General features: G+C 45.7%; 1 protein-coding gene across 1 annotated transcript in view; it reads left to right on the top strand.

Moving 5' to 3' along the window:
* The window catches only part of LOC102793922 (disks large homolog 4-like), a 61,773-nt gene that overhangs the window by 30,927 nt on the left and 14,447 nt on the right, over nucleotides 1-16,399 (top strand). The window contains exons 6-11 of the mRNA XM_087830975.1: nucleotides 1,607-1,731; nucleotides 1,904-2,073; nucleotides 2,536-2,672; nucleotides 2,754-2,904; nucleotides 5,111-5,379; nucleotides 7,816-7,918. Of these exons, the coding sequence (XP_087687101.1) occupies nucleotides 1,607-1,731; nucleotides 1,904-2,073; nucleotides 2,536-2,672; nucleotides 2,754-2,904; nucleotides 5,111-5,379; nucleotides 7,816-7,918 (955 nt within the window). The remainder of the gene's footprint in view (nucleotides 1-1,606; nucleotides 1,732-1,903; nucleotides 2,074-2,535; nucleotides 2,673-2,753; nucleotides 2,905-5,110; nucleotides 5,380-7,815; nucleotides 7,919-16,399) is intronic.

Genomic DNA, 16,399 nt, shown 5'->3' with positions numbered 1-16,399 from the left:
GTGAAGCTCGTCTCTGTGGACGGTCATGTGGACAGCAGCTATGATGGTGACACCATCACAGGAAGTGGAGCAGAAACATCTCCTCTGCTCCATCAGTGAAGCTCTGACTGAAACAGCTGACTAACTGCTGTCATGGTAACCTGCTGCTGAGGCTGAACTCAGTTCACACTAGGGCTGGGCGATATGACCCAAAATTCACATCTCGATATGTTTTAGCTGGATGGCGATATACGATATATATCTCGATATTCTTTTAAAGCCATAAAGTCAGAACAAAAAGTTCTTAGCCACAGCTGTGTCCCACATGTCACACGGGAACTTTTATTAACATGCAGCGCAGATGTACATGAAGAAATTACTCAAAAATAAATTATCAGCATTTATTAAATAATAATGCTCCATAAATAAAAGAGCGGTGCAGCTTCGTAGCTGACCAAAGTCGAATGAAAACATTTATTGACAGATTGCTGAGCGCTGTGTACCACATTCAATCGGTTCGTGGTCAGTAAGCACAACCAGAATTCATACATAAGGCGCGCTGTCAACTTTTGAGAGAATGAAAGGGTTTTAGGCTGTGCAGCCTGTGGGCTGCATGGCGTTAGCGTGGTTAGCTCGCTAACACGTTGATGCCGTCCAGCCCCACGCACGGGCGATGCGCAGTAACTCGTTAACAGAGATTTGCCGTGTCCATCTTGTCGCTGCCTGCAGGTGAAGCGATGGGGGAGGGAGGGGGAGTTGTGTTCAGTGAAGGAGAGGCGAGGCCGAGTAACGTTGCATAAAGACAAAAGTGTACAAAAGAGAGGCAAACCTGCGGCTCTACAACTATAATTATAAAGTAACATAGACTATATCGATATAAAGGATATTGTCACATCTTATATCTCGTATAAAAATATATCGATATTTTTAAAAAACTCGATAAATCGCCCAGCCCTAGTTCACACCATGAGGCCTCTCGGCCCAGTGACAGGTATCAGCTCCTCAGGACGTCCTCATCAGGGTCCTTTCAAAGTGAAGGTGCAGCAGCTCCACTTACTGGATGTCCGACTTACTCCCCCTGTCTCTAACAGAGACCATGAGCAGAGGAACATTGGGTCTGCTGGACCAACGAACCTTCAGCTTGTATTTCTTCACCTCGTTGCTCCATCATGGAACTAACGGCACAGAAAGCAGGATCTATAGAAAACAGAATATAACACTATAACCAGAAGAATAAATAACACAGAACATAGAACCAAAATTCAAGATTATCAAAAATACAAAACCAGAAAACACCAAATATCTCTTCAGCCTCTCTCCTCTGTCTTCCCTCTGAGAGCTGAGGATCCATAAGTCAGCTGGTTTAGACATCAGTCTGATAAAAACGCCAACATCTGCAGAGCTCCAGGTTATCCAGCTGTGCAGTAAGCTAGCCTGACAGCTGGATAACTCTCCTGGGCCTGGGCTGGCTGTTTGTCTTAGATTCACTCCCAGATTTGACTTATGAGCTCACTGAGCACATGGGCCGGGTGCTGGTGTAAGTGGGGGCTCATCCGGGATCCACATACAGGGAGACCCAGGTCTGCATCAGGTACAGTGTGTTCATGTGTGTTAATGTTGTGTTCAGGGTAACTCTGGTCTGGGCTTCAGCATCGCGGGAGGAACCGACAATCCTCACATCGGAGACGACCCCTCCATCTTCATCACCAAGATCATCCCCGGAGGAGCCGCTGCCCAGGACGGACGCCTCAGGTGCACACACAGAAACACACACACACACACACACAGACTCTTTGCTTGTGATTGTGTTTTCTGAGGACATGAAGCTGAGCCTCTCACCTTTAAAGGACCTAAACCTGATCACACCTGAGCCTTCAAACAGCTGTTTGAGGAGGTGACAATGACTCTCTCTCTTCATCACCAGGGTGAACGACAGCATCGTATTCGTCAACGATGTGGACGTCCGGGAGGTCACTCACTCCATCGCTGTGGAGGCGCTGAAGGAGGCGGGGCCTGTTGTCAGGCTGTACGTGCTGCGGAGACGCCCACCGAGCGAACGCATCACACAGATCAAACTGATGAAAGGACCCAAAGGTGAGACAGGAGAGGTGTTCAGCTCTTATGTAACTGTGATTCCAGCTGCTCTGCCGCCCTCTGCTGGACTGTTAGAGTCATTACAGTTCTTTATGTTTTATGTCAGCAAAAGAACAATTAGAGACATGACAGAGGCTTCATACGGGAGATTCACCTTTACACTGTGATTCCTCAGCAGGTCCACGTACTGTAGTAATGTTTAATAAACCTGATATAAATAAAGTTTGGTCAAACAGGAAGCAGAGCCTGCCTTAAACACACCTGAACCTGTCACCTCATATGGAGCCTGTCACACCTGGAGATTTATTACTTTATATATTTTTAACATTTTGTGACACACTCAGTAACATATTTTAGTTCATCACCTTTTTAATCTGTAAACGTTGTTTCCCTTGAGTCAGTTCGATCTTCATCACTCGCTGTGTTCTGGGTTTTGTTAATCTAACCCCGCCCCCGGTGCAGGTCTGGGCTTCAGTATAGCGGGCGGCGTGGGGAACCAGCACGTCCCTGGAGACAACAGCATCTACGTCACCAAGATCATCGAGGGCGGGGCTGCACACCGTGACGGGCGGCTGCAGATCGGAGACAAAATCCTGGCGGTACGTAACATCACACGTGTTCTCTCTGACACGCTAAACTGATGTGACTGTGGTCTAACGTGAGGCTCCGCCCCCCGGCAGGTCAACCACATGTCTCTGGAGGACGTCCTGCACGAAGACGCCGTGTCAGCCCTGAAGAATACAGGAGAGGTGGTCTACCTGAAGGTGGCCACGCCCACCTCGCAGTACATCCACCCAATTGATCGATACAGCCCTCCCGACCTGACCAGCTGTAAGTACACCTGTACAGCATCACACTGACTAGACCTGCTCACAGGTTGATTACAGTGATACTACTACAGTAATATTGTAAATAATACTGCATATCAGTCATCTGTACAGATGTGAGTTCACTCTGAATGATGACTTTAGTTTCCCTGCAGCGCCACCCAGAGGACAGATGTGCACTTTCAGCTCAGACTAATTCTAAACTCCTCAGAAGATGAAACCAGGACACAGTCAGGCTTTAAAATTACTTTAATGAGGTTTTCCTTCAAGAAGCTCCAGGAATGTTTGATCCTATCAGGCTTTGATCCTGATGCAGGTGAACTCAAGACTGAGACTCAGAGGAAGGTCCAGGATGTTTGCTTTGCTATGGATAAGATTATCATTCATAACAGATTCATCTAGAATAATGTGTCAAACACACAGTCAGCAACCAGTTAAACCTGTGATCCAGATGTTAGACCTGTCCCTGATCCAGATGTCAGACCCGTGACCCTGATCCAGATCTTAGACCTGTCCCTGATCCAGATGTTAGATCCGTGTCCCTGATCCAGATGTTAGATCCCTGTCCCTGATCCAGATGTTAGACCCGTGACCCTGATCCAAATGTCAGACCCGTGACCCTGATCCAGATGTTAGACCCGTGACCCTGATCCAGATGTTAGACCCGTCCCAGATCCAGACGTTAGACCTGTGACCCTGATCCAGATGTTAGACCCGTGTCCCTGATCCAGACGTTAGACCCGTGTCCCTGATACAGATGTTAGACCCATGACCCTGATCCAGTTGTTAGACCCGTGTCCCTGATCCAGATGTTAGATCCGTGACCCTGATCCAGATGTTAGACCTGTCCCTCATCCAGATGTTAGACCCGTGTCTCTGATCCAGATCTTAGACCCGTGTCTCTGATCCAGATGTTAGACCCGTGTCCCTGATACAGATGTTAGAACCGTGACCCTGATCCAGATCTTAGACCCGTGTCTCTGATCCAGATGTTAGACCCGTGTCCCTGATCCAGATGTTAGACCTGTCCCTCATCCAGATGTTAGACCCGTGTCTCTGATCCAGATCTTAGACCCGTGTCTCTGATCCAGATGTTAGACCCGTGACCCTGATCCAGATGTTAGACCCGTGTCTCTGATCCAGATCTTAGACCCGTGTCTCTGATCCAGATGTTAGATCTGTCCCTCATCCAGATGTTAGACCCGTGTCCCTGATCCAGATCTTAGACCTGTCCCTGATCCAGATGTTAGACCTGTCCCTGATCCAGATGTTAGACCTGTGACCCTGATCCAGATGTTAGACCTGTCCCTGATCCAAATGTCAGACCCGTGACCCTGATCCAGATGTTAGACCCGTGACCCTGATCCAGATGTTAGACCCGTCCCAGATCCAGACGTTAGACCTGTGACCCTGATCCAGATGTTAGACCCGTGTCCCTGATCCAGACGTTAGACCCGTGTCTCTGATCCAGATGTTAGACCCATGACCCTGATCCAGTTGTTAGACCCGTGTCCCTGATCCAGATGTTAGACCCGTGACCCTGATCCAGATGTTAGACCTGTCCCTCATTCAGATGTTAGACCCGTGTCTCTGATCCAGATCTTAGACCCGTGTCTCTGATCCAGATGTTAGACCCGTGTCCCTGATACAGATGTTAGACCCGTGACCCTGATCCAGATCTTAGACCCGTGTCTCTGATCCAGATCTTAGACCCGTGTCCCTGATCCAGATGTTAGACCTGTCCCTCATCCAGATGTTAGACCCGTGTCTCTGATCCAGATCTTAGACCCGTGTCTCTGATCCAGATGTTAGACCCGTGACCCTGATCCAGATGTTAGACCCGTGTCTCTGATCCAGATCTTAGATCCGTGTCTCTGATCCAGATGTTAGACCCGTGACCCTGATCCAGATCTTAGACCCGTGACCCTGATCCAGATGTTAGACCCGTGTCTCTGATCCAGATCTTAGACCCGTGTCTCTGATCCAGATGTTAGACCCGTGACCCTGATCCAGATGTTAGACCCGTTTCTCTGATCCAGCTCTTAGACCCGTGTCTCTGATCCAGATGTTAGACCCGTGTCTCTGATCCAGATCTTAGACCCGTGACACTGATCCAGATCTTAGACCCGTGTCTCTGATCCAGATGTTAGACCCGTGTCCCTGATCCAGATGTCAGAGATCAGCTGCTGACTCTTCCGTCCTCTCTGCAGCCTACATGGAGCCGGACTACATGTGCGATTACCCACAAGCCCTCCCTCCTCCATCACCGCGGCGATACTCCCCCATCCCCCGCGGCATGATGGGAGAGGACGAGTACTCGAGGGAGCCTCGCAGGGTGTGCGTGCAGCGTGGCTCCACCGGCCTGGGCTTCAACATCGTGGGCGGAGAGGACGGAGAGGGCATCTTCATCTCCTTCATCCTCGCAGGAGGCCCAGCAGACCTGAGCGGGGAGCTGCGCAAGGGAGACCAGATCCTCAGTGTAATACACACAAACACACACAGGTCCTCAGTGTAATACACACAAACACACACAGATCCTCAGTGTTATACACACAAAAACAAACACACACAGATCCTCAGTGTAATACACACAAACACACACAGATCCTCAGTGTTATACACACAAAAACAAACACACACAGATCCTCAGTGTTATACACACAAACACACACACACACACACAGATCCTCAGTGTAATACACACAAACACACACGCATACACACACACACACAGATCCTCAGTGTAATACACACAAACACACACACACACACACCCTCAGTGTAATACACACAAACACACACACACACACACACACACACACACAGCAGGTCTTCAGAGCAGGTGAGTTATTTAGAGAAAAATGTGATCAATAACTCCAACAGGTGTTTACAACTAACACCTGCTGGAGTTATTGATCCCATTATTCTCTAAATAACTCATGAAAACATGAAGTCCAAATAATAGGAATACTTTAGAGCAGGGGGGCCAAACTCAATCGCACAGGGGCCAAAAGTCAAGGCACACTTTAGGTCGCGGGCCAAACAAGATGAACATTTATTGAACACTAAAACAATGTTTTTAAACATAAATGTGAATAAAAACGGACAGGAATATTATTCCAGATTAAATAAACTTAAAAAAAAAAACTTTAACTTTAAATATTTTGCTCTTCATAAAAATATATCCTGTCAAAATTACACAAGTTAGAAATATGAACATGCTGCCAAAACCCCAGAAAAAATAAATGAAAGCAAACACAAGGTTGGAGCCGCATGTAGGCGGAGCTGGGCGTTGCTGCAGGAGTGGAGCTAATAAACTGTGCGGGCCCTTCAGTGTCTTTCCCTGAGTGCATCATTACACTGCAGCTCCATCTGAATCTGCACAGGTGCAGCTCAGCAAAGCTGACTTGGTTCAACATGACTGCAACAGGGAAAGTGAGGCAGGCTGCACTGGTGCATTAGTGACAGCTTCACGTGAAACGCCTTCACCACATCACACATGTCCATGAACTGACAGGTTTCCTTGATTATCTCAAAAACTCTGTTGAGAACTTTTCCCCAGCTCAGCCAGCGGACCTCTGTGTGATGAGGAATGAAACTCTGAATCTATTTCCCACATAAAAGACTGAAACTGACGTGATTTAAACTTTTAGCTCAGATAAAATTTACGGTCTGCGGTGATCAACATGCTCCATTTTTAGGACTTTACCACACAGCCTTTCCTGGTGTGTGATGCAGTGATGTTAACTCACGGTACAGTTCTCCTGCATCTTTACTCGCATCCTGCTGACTAGTCCGCTTTTTCCCCCGCACAGCACCGGCGCTCCATCTGTTGTAAGTCCAACAAGTTTGTCCCAGGACAGTTTCATGTCGTTACACTTTGACATGCGTTTAAAAAATGTCTTTTCCTGTCGTTGCATCGATTTAATGTCCAATATTTCCTCTCCACGGATGAAGATGGCCAGCTGTGCAGTGCCCATCATGTCTGTACTTTCATCCACAGCCGAGTATGCAATAAAGTTTTTGCTTCTTTCACACAACTGTGTTCTTAAATCAGTGACCATCTCACAAACAGATCAGCAATCGTATTTCTGCTCAGGCTCACAGACGTCCACAGCTTCATCCTGCAGCTCTTCAGAGTGGTACCAGCTGATTTGGCTCCTCTGCTACAATAAAACTTTCACAACAGCTTCACTTTGTGGTTTTGCTCTGGTGACAAACGTCTGCTGAAATGTCAGATTCTTCTTTAGCTCTTCTACTTCCTGTAGTTTCTGCGTTTAGGTTTTTCAGCTTATCCTGACGTTTTGTCTCGTAGCACCGTCTTAAATTAAATTAATTACAGCCACATCAGCTCCACTAATAAGACACACGGCTTTACCAGCATGTCTGTAAACTTATATTCAGTCTCTGTTTTCAGAATCACCTTCTCTCTCCACCATTGTGAGCGGCGAGCTTCTAATAGAAGTTTGACTTGATTGATGTGGGAATGTTCCCAGTTAGCCTAGCCAAGGAGGCTGCAGCGCTGCATCATGGGATCTGTAGTTTGTATATTAATAGCGCCTCATAACAATAATAGTACATCTACATAAAATGATCTCGCGGCCCGGATGTAAATGTACGCCGGGCCTGATGTGGCCCGCGGGCCTTGACTTTGACACACGTGCTTTAGACTCTCAAACTACAACAGAAAAGTAATCAGAGTACTCTGATGAGTAACTTGTCTGGTGTTACCCCAGCACTGGTCCTCAGTCACAGATCAGTTTGTAACCAGCAGAAACAAAAGTGTAACCAGGCTGCCCCCTGCTGGTCAGGCAGAGGTACTGACCACAGATCCACTCAACTAACGTGTGTGTGTGTGTGTGTGTGTGTGTGTGTGTGTGTGTGTGTGTGTGTGTGTGTGTGTGTGTGCGTGCAGGTGAACGGGGTGGACCTCCGGTACGCCACACATGAGCAGGCAGCAGCAGCTCTGAAGAACGCCGGGCAGACTGTTACCATAGTAGCACAGTACAGACCTGAGGGTGAGGACTCTCACACACACACACACACACACAGACACACACACACCTAACCCGTTTCTCACTACTCAAGTGCGCGACTCCGTACTCGCGTTCTCACTAGTCCGTATGTTGTAAGTTCACACGTCAGTCCGGACTTCCTGAGAACGCAGCGCGGTCGTAACGCAGCGCGGTCGTTCCACAGCTGGAACATCAGTGTACTTGATGACTTGATGACATCACAGCTCCAGAGGTTTCACTGCCATCCCCTCATAATTTTACTGTGATTAATATTTGCAGTGGAAATTCCACATGGTGTGGGAGATTTCTTTAGGAAAAAAGATAAAAAGTATTTCAGGCACAAATAAAGCAAACATGAACATTTATCTAAGTGACTTATATGTTTAACCTGAGCAGTGAAAGACCACGGGGGGTTAAAAATGATGGAGTCCGCTGTTCTCGCTCTGGTGACCCTTGACCTCATGGTCAGCTGACAGCTGGTGGGTAACAGACGTCTCTGAAAACGTCGGAGCGCTTTTACAAATATGTGATGTCCTGATATTTGAAGTTCACACAGCGACATTCTCACCTTAAAATATCTTAAAAGCTATTTTTTTACACAGAGTCATATTTGTTTAGCAGCTGTCCTCTGTCACTGCCGTGTTTGAGTTTGGACAAAATGCATTCTGGGATATTTGGCTGCACCAAGTCCACATGAGTCACCACCGATGCATGCTGGGTAAAATGGGAGGAGCCAGAACACATCCGGGAATGTTGAGAGTACTGTTGAGGCTTGATGCTGTTGAATGTTGAGGCTTGATGCTACTTTGAGTTGAAACAGTACTGTTACTGATGACGTATCACAAGTCCACGAGAACGCAAGTACGTGCAAGTCAATTCAATTCAATTCAATTTTATTTATATAGCGCCAAATCACAACAAATGTCACCTCAAGGCGCTTCATAGATACAGAGAAAAGCCCAACAATCATATGACCCCCTATGAGCAAGCACTTTGGTGACAGTGGGAAGGAAAAACTCCCTTTTAACAGGAAGAAACCTCCGGCAGAACCAGGCTCAGGGAGGGGCGGGGCCATCTGCTGTGATTGGTTGGGGTGAGAGAAGGAAGACAGGATAAAGACATGCTGTGGAAGAGAGACAGAGATTAATAACAGATACGATTCAATACAGAGAGGTCTGTTAACACATAGTGAGTGAGAAAGGTGACTGGAAAGGAAAAACTCAATGCATCATGGGAATCCCCGGCAGCCTACATCTATTGCAGCATAACTAAGGGAGGATTCAGGGTCACCTGGTCCAGCCCTAACTATATGCTTTAGCAAAAAGGAAAGTTTGAAGCCTAATCTTAAAAGTAGAGATAGTGTCTGTCTCCTGAATCCAAACTGGAAGCTGGTTCCACAGAAGAGGGGCCTGAAAACTGAAGGCTCTGCCTCCCATTCTACTTTTAAATACTCTAGGAACAACAAGTAGGCCTGCAGAGCGGGAGCGAAGTGCTCTAATAGGGTGATATGGTACTACAAGGTCATTAAGATAAGATGGGGCCTGATTATTTAAGACCTTGTATGTGAGGAGCAGGATTTTGAATTCAATTCTGGATTTAACAGGAAGCCAATGAAGGGAAGCCAAAACAGGAGAAATCTGCTCTCTCTTTCTAGTCCCTGTCAGTACTCTTGCTGCAGCATTTTGGATTAGCTGAAGGCTTTTCAGTGAGTTTTTTGGACATCCTGATAATAATGAATTGCAGTAGTCCAGCCTGGAAGTAATAAATGCATGAACTAGTTTTTCAGCGTCACTCTGAGACAGGATATTTCTAATTTTAGAGATGTTGCGCAAATGGAAGAACGCAGTCTTACATATTTGTTTAATATGTGCGTTGAAGGACATATCCTGGTCAAAAATGACTCCAAGGTTCCTCACAGTGTTACTGGAGGCCAAGGTAATGCCATCCAGAGTAAGAATCTGGTTAGATACCATATTTCTAAGCTTTTCAGCGCCGAGTACAATGACCTCAGTTTTATCTGAATTAAGAAGCAGAAAGTTAGCGGCCATCCAGGTCTTTATGTTTTTAAGACATTCCTGCAGTTTAACTAATTGGTGTGTGTTATCTGGCTTCATGGACAGATAGAGCTGGGTGTCATCTGCATAGCAGTGAAAATGTATGCTATGTCTTCTAATGATGCTGCCTAGGGGAAGCATGTATAATGTAAACAGAATTGGTCCTAGCACTGAACCCTGTGGAACTCCATAATTAACCTCAGTGTGTGAAGAGGACTCTCCATTTACATGCACAAATTGGAGTCTATTAGATAGATATGATACAAACCACTGCAGTGCAATACCTGTAATACCTACAGCATGTTCTAATCGCTCTAACAGGATATTATGGTCAACAGTATCGAATGCTGCACTAAGGTCAAGAAGGACAAGCACAGAGATGAGTCCACTGTCAGAGGCCATAAGAAGATCATTTGTAACCTTCACTAAAGCTGTTTCTGTGCTGTGATGAACTCTGAAACCTGACTGAAACTCTTCAAATAAACCATTCCTCTGCAGATGATCTGTTAGCTGTTTGACAACTACTCTTTCAAGGATTTTTGATATGAAAGGAAGGTTGGAGATTGGCCTATAATTAGCTAAGACTGCTGGGTCTAGAGATGGCTTTTTGAGTAAAGGTTTAACTGCAGCCACCTTGAAGGCCTGTGGTACAAAGCCGATTATTAGAGATAGGTTGATCATATTTAAGATCGAAGAATTAATCAATGGCAGGACTTCTTTGAGCAGTTTTGTAGGAATGGGGTCTAAAAGACACGTTGATGGTTTGGAGGAAGTAATTATTGAAGTTAACTCAGAAAGATCGATTGGAGAAAAAGAGTCTAACTTAACATCAATGGTACTAAGAGTAGCTGTAGATAATATTACATCTGTGGGATGATTATTGGTCATTTTTTCTCTAATGATAAAAATTTTATTTTGAGAATATTGAGAAATAGCAGGGTCTCCTCATCTCCTGTGTCTGCTTCCAAAAAGACAAAAAACAAACTAAAAACCAGCAACAAACAACTTAAACATTTACAAAGAAAGAACAATACAGTATCCACATCTGAACCAAAGAGTAAAACAGTGAAATGTGGATTATTAAATATTAGGTCTCTCTCTTCCAAGTCTCTGTTAGTACATGACTTAATAAATGATCAACAAATTGATTTACTCTGCCTTACAGAAACCTGGTTGCAGCAGGATGATTATGTTAGTTTAAATGAATCAACACCCCCGAGTCATTCTAACTACCAGAAATCTCGAAGCACAGGTCGAGGGGGCGGTGTGGCAGCAATTTTTCACACCAGTCTATTAATTAATGAAAGACCAAGACAGACTTTTAATTCATTTGAAAGCCTGATGCTTAACATTATCCACCCCAGCTGTGTAACTGAGAAACCAGTCTTACTTGTTATCATCTATCGTCCACCTGGGCCTTACACAGAGTTTCTGTCTGATTTCTCAGACTTTATATCTGATTTAGTTCTGAGCTCAGATAAAATAATTATTGTGGGTGATTTTAACATCCATGTTGATGCTAAAAATGACAGCCTCAACATGGCATTTAATCTGTTGTTAGACTCAATTGGTTTCTCTCAAAATGTAAAAGAACCCACCCACCACTTTAATCACACTCTAGATCTGGTTTTAACATATGGCATAGAAACTGAACATTTAACAGTGTTTCCTGAAAACCCTCTCCTGTCTGATCATTTCTTGATAACATTTACATTTACAATAATTGATTACGCAGCAGTGGAGAGTGGACTTTATCAAAGTAGATGTCTTTCTGAAAGCGCTGTAACTAAGTTTAAGAATATAATCCAGCCACTGTTATCATCGTCAATGCCCTGTACCAACACAGAGCAGAGCAGCTATCTGAACGCTACCCCAACAGAGGTCGATTATCTTGTTAATAATTTCACCTCCTCACTACGTACGACTCTGGATACTGTAGCTCCAGTGAAAACTAAGGTCTCTAATCAGAAGTACATGACCCCGTGGTATAATTCTCAAACACGTACCCTCAAGCAGACGACTCGTAATCTGGAGAGGAAATGGCGTGTCACAAATTTAGAGGATCATCATTTAGCCTGGAGAAATAGTTTGTTGCTTTATAAGAAAGCCCTCCGCAAAGCCAGAACAGCTTACTATTCGTCACTGATTGAAGAAAATAAGAACAACCCCAGGTTTCTCTTCAGCACTGTAGCCAGGCTGACAAAAAGCCAGAGCTCTTTTGAGCCAACCATCCCTTTAACGTTAACTAGTGATGACTTCATGAACTTCTTCACAAATAAAATTTTTATCATTAGAGAAAAAATTACCAATAATCATCCCACAGATGTAATATTATCTACAGCTACTTGTAGTTCCATTGATGTTAAGTTAGACTCTTTTTTTCCAATCGATCTTTCTGAGTTAACGTCAATAATTACTTCCTCCAAACCATTGTCGCGCTGACCTAGTAGGTGTGGCTGTTGCCCTTCTCTTCCTCCTCCTGCCCACTACCTGCTCTGTGCTGCTGCTTGTGCATGGCTGCTGCCTTGTGCAATCTACAGCTAAGCACGGCCTGGTGTGCGCCGCTCCGCCAGGTGAGCTGAATCAGACCAATCAAGGGCCGGCGTGCCTAGTCCTTAAAATGCATGCAGCAGTCATTTGACCTGAGTGCGACATACTGAGAGGACAGCAAAGCAATCCACTTTCCACTGTGAGGTCCAGACTTTGAGCTAGACGGGCTATCGGTAAGCTCTTGGGCTCGTATTTGCTGCTTATATGTTTGGGAACTATGGAAGCTCAATTGTGGAGATGTATTTATGTTTGGGAAGTAGTTACTGCATTTAAGTTTAAAAAATTATATTGACATTAAAACGAATGTTTAAGTTTGAATACATTGTTTACGTAGATAGTGTTTCCCACATATTTATGTTAATTAATACTACTCTCTATTAGAATATTTGCAAACTCTAAAATGTATACTTTGTAAAATTTAATTGTTTATAAAAAGTGTAAATGCATGGTAGACACATTTTGTGTATTTAAGAACCAGTTTATTCCATCTTCCTTCTGTAATTAAAAAACCAATGAATGTAAAACTAACTTAAACTGGGTTAAATAATAGTCTAGACAAAAGTATTTTGCATTAGCTATGTTAAATGGCTTTACTGAAGTGTATATGTTTTGTTATTTCGTTTGTATTCTGTATAATGCATTTAATTTACCTGAATGATTAATGAAATGTTCTTTGTTTTGTGTTGAAAGGTTTTTCACCTACCTACCTAGCTACCTATCAGCTATCAAAATAAATGTGAGTGAAATTCAAAGTCTGGTCTTTTTCAAGTGTGGGCACCTCACAGACAGAGAACACTTGACAGTGAAAAACCGCCCTGGCCAGTAAAGAAACCGGCCTTGACCAGTGAAGACTCCACAAAAGCTCACCACAAAGACGGAGAAGACTCCATCTGGGGGCCTGGAGGAAATCGCAACTTGCCGTTTGCCTGTCCAATCAATAACCAAGAAAGCAGCATGGCTGAGTCCAAGTCACTCGAAGAGCTGAAAATGGAGCGAACCACTGCAAAGAGACTGTTTTCCAGACTCACCAACCATATAATAAGGACCCACATGGATATGTCTGTAGAGGAGCTGCAGGATTCCTTCAAGAGACTCACAGCAGAGGGCTCCAAAGTGATTGACGTGAATGAGGAGCTTGAGGCCGCCTACATCACGCAGTGTGAAGCAGAGGGCACACCGGAGCTGATGGGCCAACAGAGAGCAGACGTCAAGAAAACGGCGAAAGAATGTGAGCAGAAGTTGAAGGAGGTGAAGCACCTGATCAGAGAGACACTGTGGACATCATATGGTGAAAAAGAACTGACCCTTGCTCTAAAATCAGCAGAAATGGTGTGTGAGAACGTCACATCCACTCAGCCTGATACACCCTTGGAGGCATATGATTTTATGCTCCACCATCTGGAAGAACTGGTGAAGAAAGCTAAGCAGGCACACCAGACGTGGAACCGCTGGGCTCCACCTGCTGAGGGGCGAGATTGTGATCGTCGACTAATGGAGCTCGAAACCTGCCTTCCAAAGCTGGTGTCAGGGAAGGCAGCCCTGATCAAAGCAGAGAGAATTAAAAGAGATGCTGACCAAGCAATTGTCACAGTCCGCAACGCGGCCCCGGTCGCAGCCATAAAACTGAAAGCCACAGCTTTACCAAAGTTCACCGGCAGCCAGCGTGAGTTCTACAGATGGCGGAAGGAATGGGAGGCTCTGCAAAAGCAAGGTGAACCAACCAGGTCCATGGAAGTAAAGAAATTCCAACTTCTCGATAGCCTCGACGATAAAGTGGCCAAAGATCTGCGCCTGTCCACATACACCTCGGCCGATGAGATCTTCAGAGTCCTTGAGAACCGCTATGGAAATCAAGCCACCATCGCCATTGAAATCATTGAGGAGCTTCAAGCTATCCCTCCTGTCCGTAGCAACCAGCCTAGAAGAATTATAGAGCTTATCCACGCAGTTGAAAAGGCCCTCTATGATTTGAATGAGCTGGATCAAGCAAGTGCCCTAAAGAACCTATTAGTAATAAAGTCTATTGAGAGCAAGCTGCCTGAGTCCCTAAAGAAAGACTGGCTTACCCACGCTGCTGATCCAAAGAATGCTGTGACTCATCAGAACCGGTTTGACAAGCTGCTTGCGTACCTCCAATCTCAAGAGTCCATCTACGAGCAGTTAGACCAGCTGAGAGACATCGACCCTGCCAAGGAGAGAACAAAGTTCCCAATAAAGTACGCCCGTACCAAGTCAGTTAAATCCAGTACTGATCCAGCAGGCTGCATCATCTGTGGGGACCCGAAGCACAAGAGAAAGCTCTACATCTGCAGACGGTTTAGGACCAACACAAAGTTACAGGAGAAAAAAGATGCAGTGCAGCAACTTGGAGCCTGCAAGAGGTGCCTCGAGATCCACGACGAACCCTGCAGAAAGACGACTTACCTGTGTGGAAATCCAGAATGCAAAGACCAGCATCATTACCTTCTTTGTCCCCTGCCACGACCCTTATCACAAAGGTCCAAGTCTGGTCCAGCGAGAGCTGAGGGGAGGAGGTACACAGAGGTTCAAGAAGAGTTCATCTCTAAACTATCACCAGAGCTAGCGCAGCGGTGTCGGGAAGCTTTCTGCAACGTCTCATCACGAGCCTTCAACTCCATGGCAGCAGAGAGAGGTCTACTGGAGGAGACTGGTCTAAAAGAGTACCCTGTGATCCTGATGCTCCTTGACGTCATCGCCAATGATGGGCAGAGAGTTGGGACACTGATTGATCTAGCATCTGACACAAACTACATAACCCATAAAGCTGCAAGTAAGCTCAACCTTCGCAGTGAAGACGTCATGCTTGTCATCCAGGGTGTCGGAGGTATGAAGGTGTCTGTGGCAACCAAGCGCTACCTTCTCAAGATCCGTGTCAACACCTCAAGAGGAACTTTAAAGGCTCACCAGTTAGTTTGCTATGGTCTTGACAAGATTGCTGAAGTGAAAAGACATGTTCCACCTCAGAAGCTACAGAAGATCTTCCCTGACATCCCTCTCCAAGACCTCATCAGACCCAGAGAGATCCAGCTTCTAATCAGCCATAAAGAAGGCCAGCTGGTGCCCCAAAAGATCCGCTCCATCGGTGACCTGGTTCTCTGGGATGGTCCACTTGGCAAGACAATTGGGGGCACGCATCCAGATCTCTTTGAGGAAGTCACTTTGATGGCCCACACCTCCAAGACTCACTTTGCAAGATCAATGAGAGCTGCTGCATTCAAGTACCAAGAGTTCACTAAAGACCTAGCTTCCTGTCAGCATCCTGATCACCCTGAGACTCTATCCACCACAGCTACCAGCAGCAGAGACTTTCTGAAGTGGTGGAGGTGGGAAAGCATCGGAGCCGCTTGCCAGCCGAGATGTGGAGGGTGTCGTTGTGGGAGCTGCCAGCCAGGGGGTAAAGAAATGACGCTCGCAGAAGAGAGGGAGATGGAGATCGTGAGGAATGGCCTGACTTATTCCACTGGAGATGACCATAGCAGTGAACCACATTGGCATGCCAAATACCCATGGGTAGAAGATCCAGCAACCTTGCCAAATAACAGGAAAGCGGTAGAAGCAACATTCATCAGAACTGAGATGAAGCTATCTAAAGAACCTGAATGGAAGACGGCCTATGCAGCACAAGTTCATGAGATGGTGAACCGCAGAGCTGCAGTGAAGCTGTCCAAAGAAGTCCTGCAGAGTTGGACTGGGCCAGTATGGTATATAAGCCACCTCATCGCGCCAAACCCACACTCGGTCTCTACCCCAGTGAGGCTGGTGTGGAACAGCAGCCAGCAGTACAGAGGCCTCAGCCTGAATGACATCCTCATCAAAGGTCCTGATGTCCTGAACCCGATAAGAGCTGTCCTGCTGAGGT

This window comes from Neolamprologus brichardi, chromosome 3 (genome assembly GCF_056152115.1).
Source record: "Neolamprologus brichardi isolate AB-2024 chromosome 3, ASM5615211v1, whole genome shotgun sequence".
Lineage (NCBI taxonomy): Eukaryota > Metazoa > Chordata > Actinopteri > Cichliformes > Cichlidae > Neolamprologus > Neolamprologus brichardi.
This window is presented reverse-complemented; position numbering and strand designations above follow the sequence as displayed.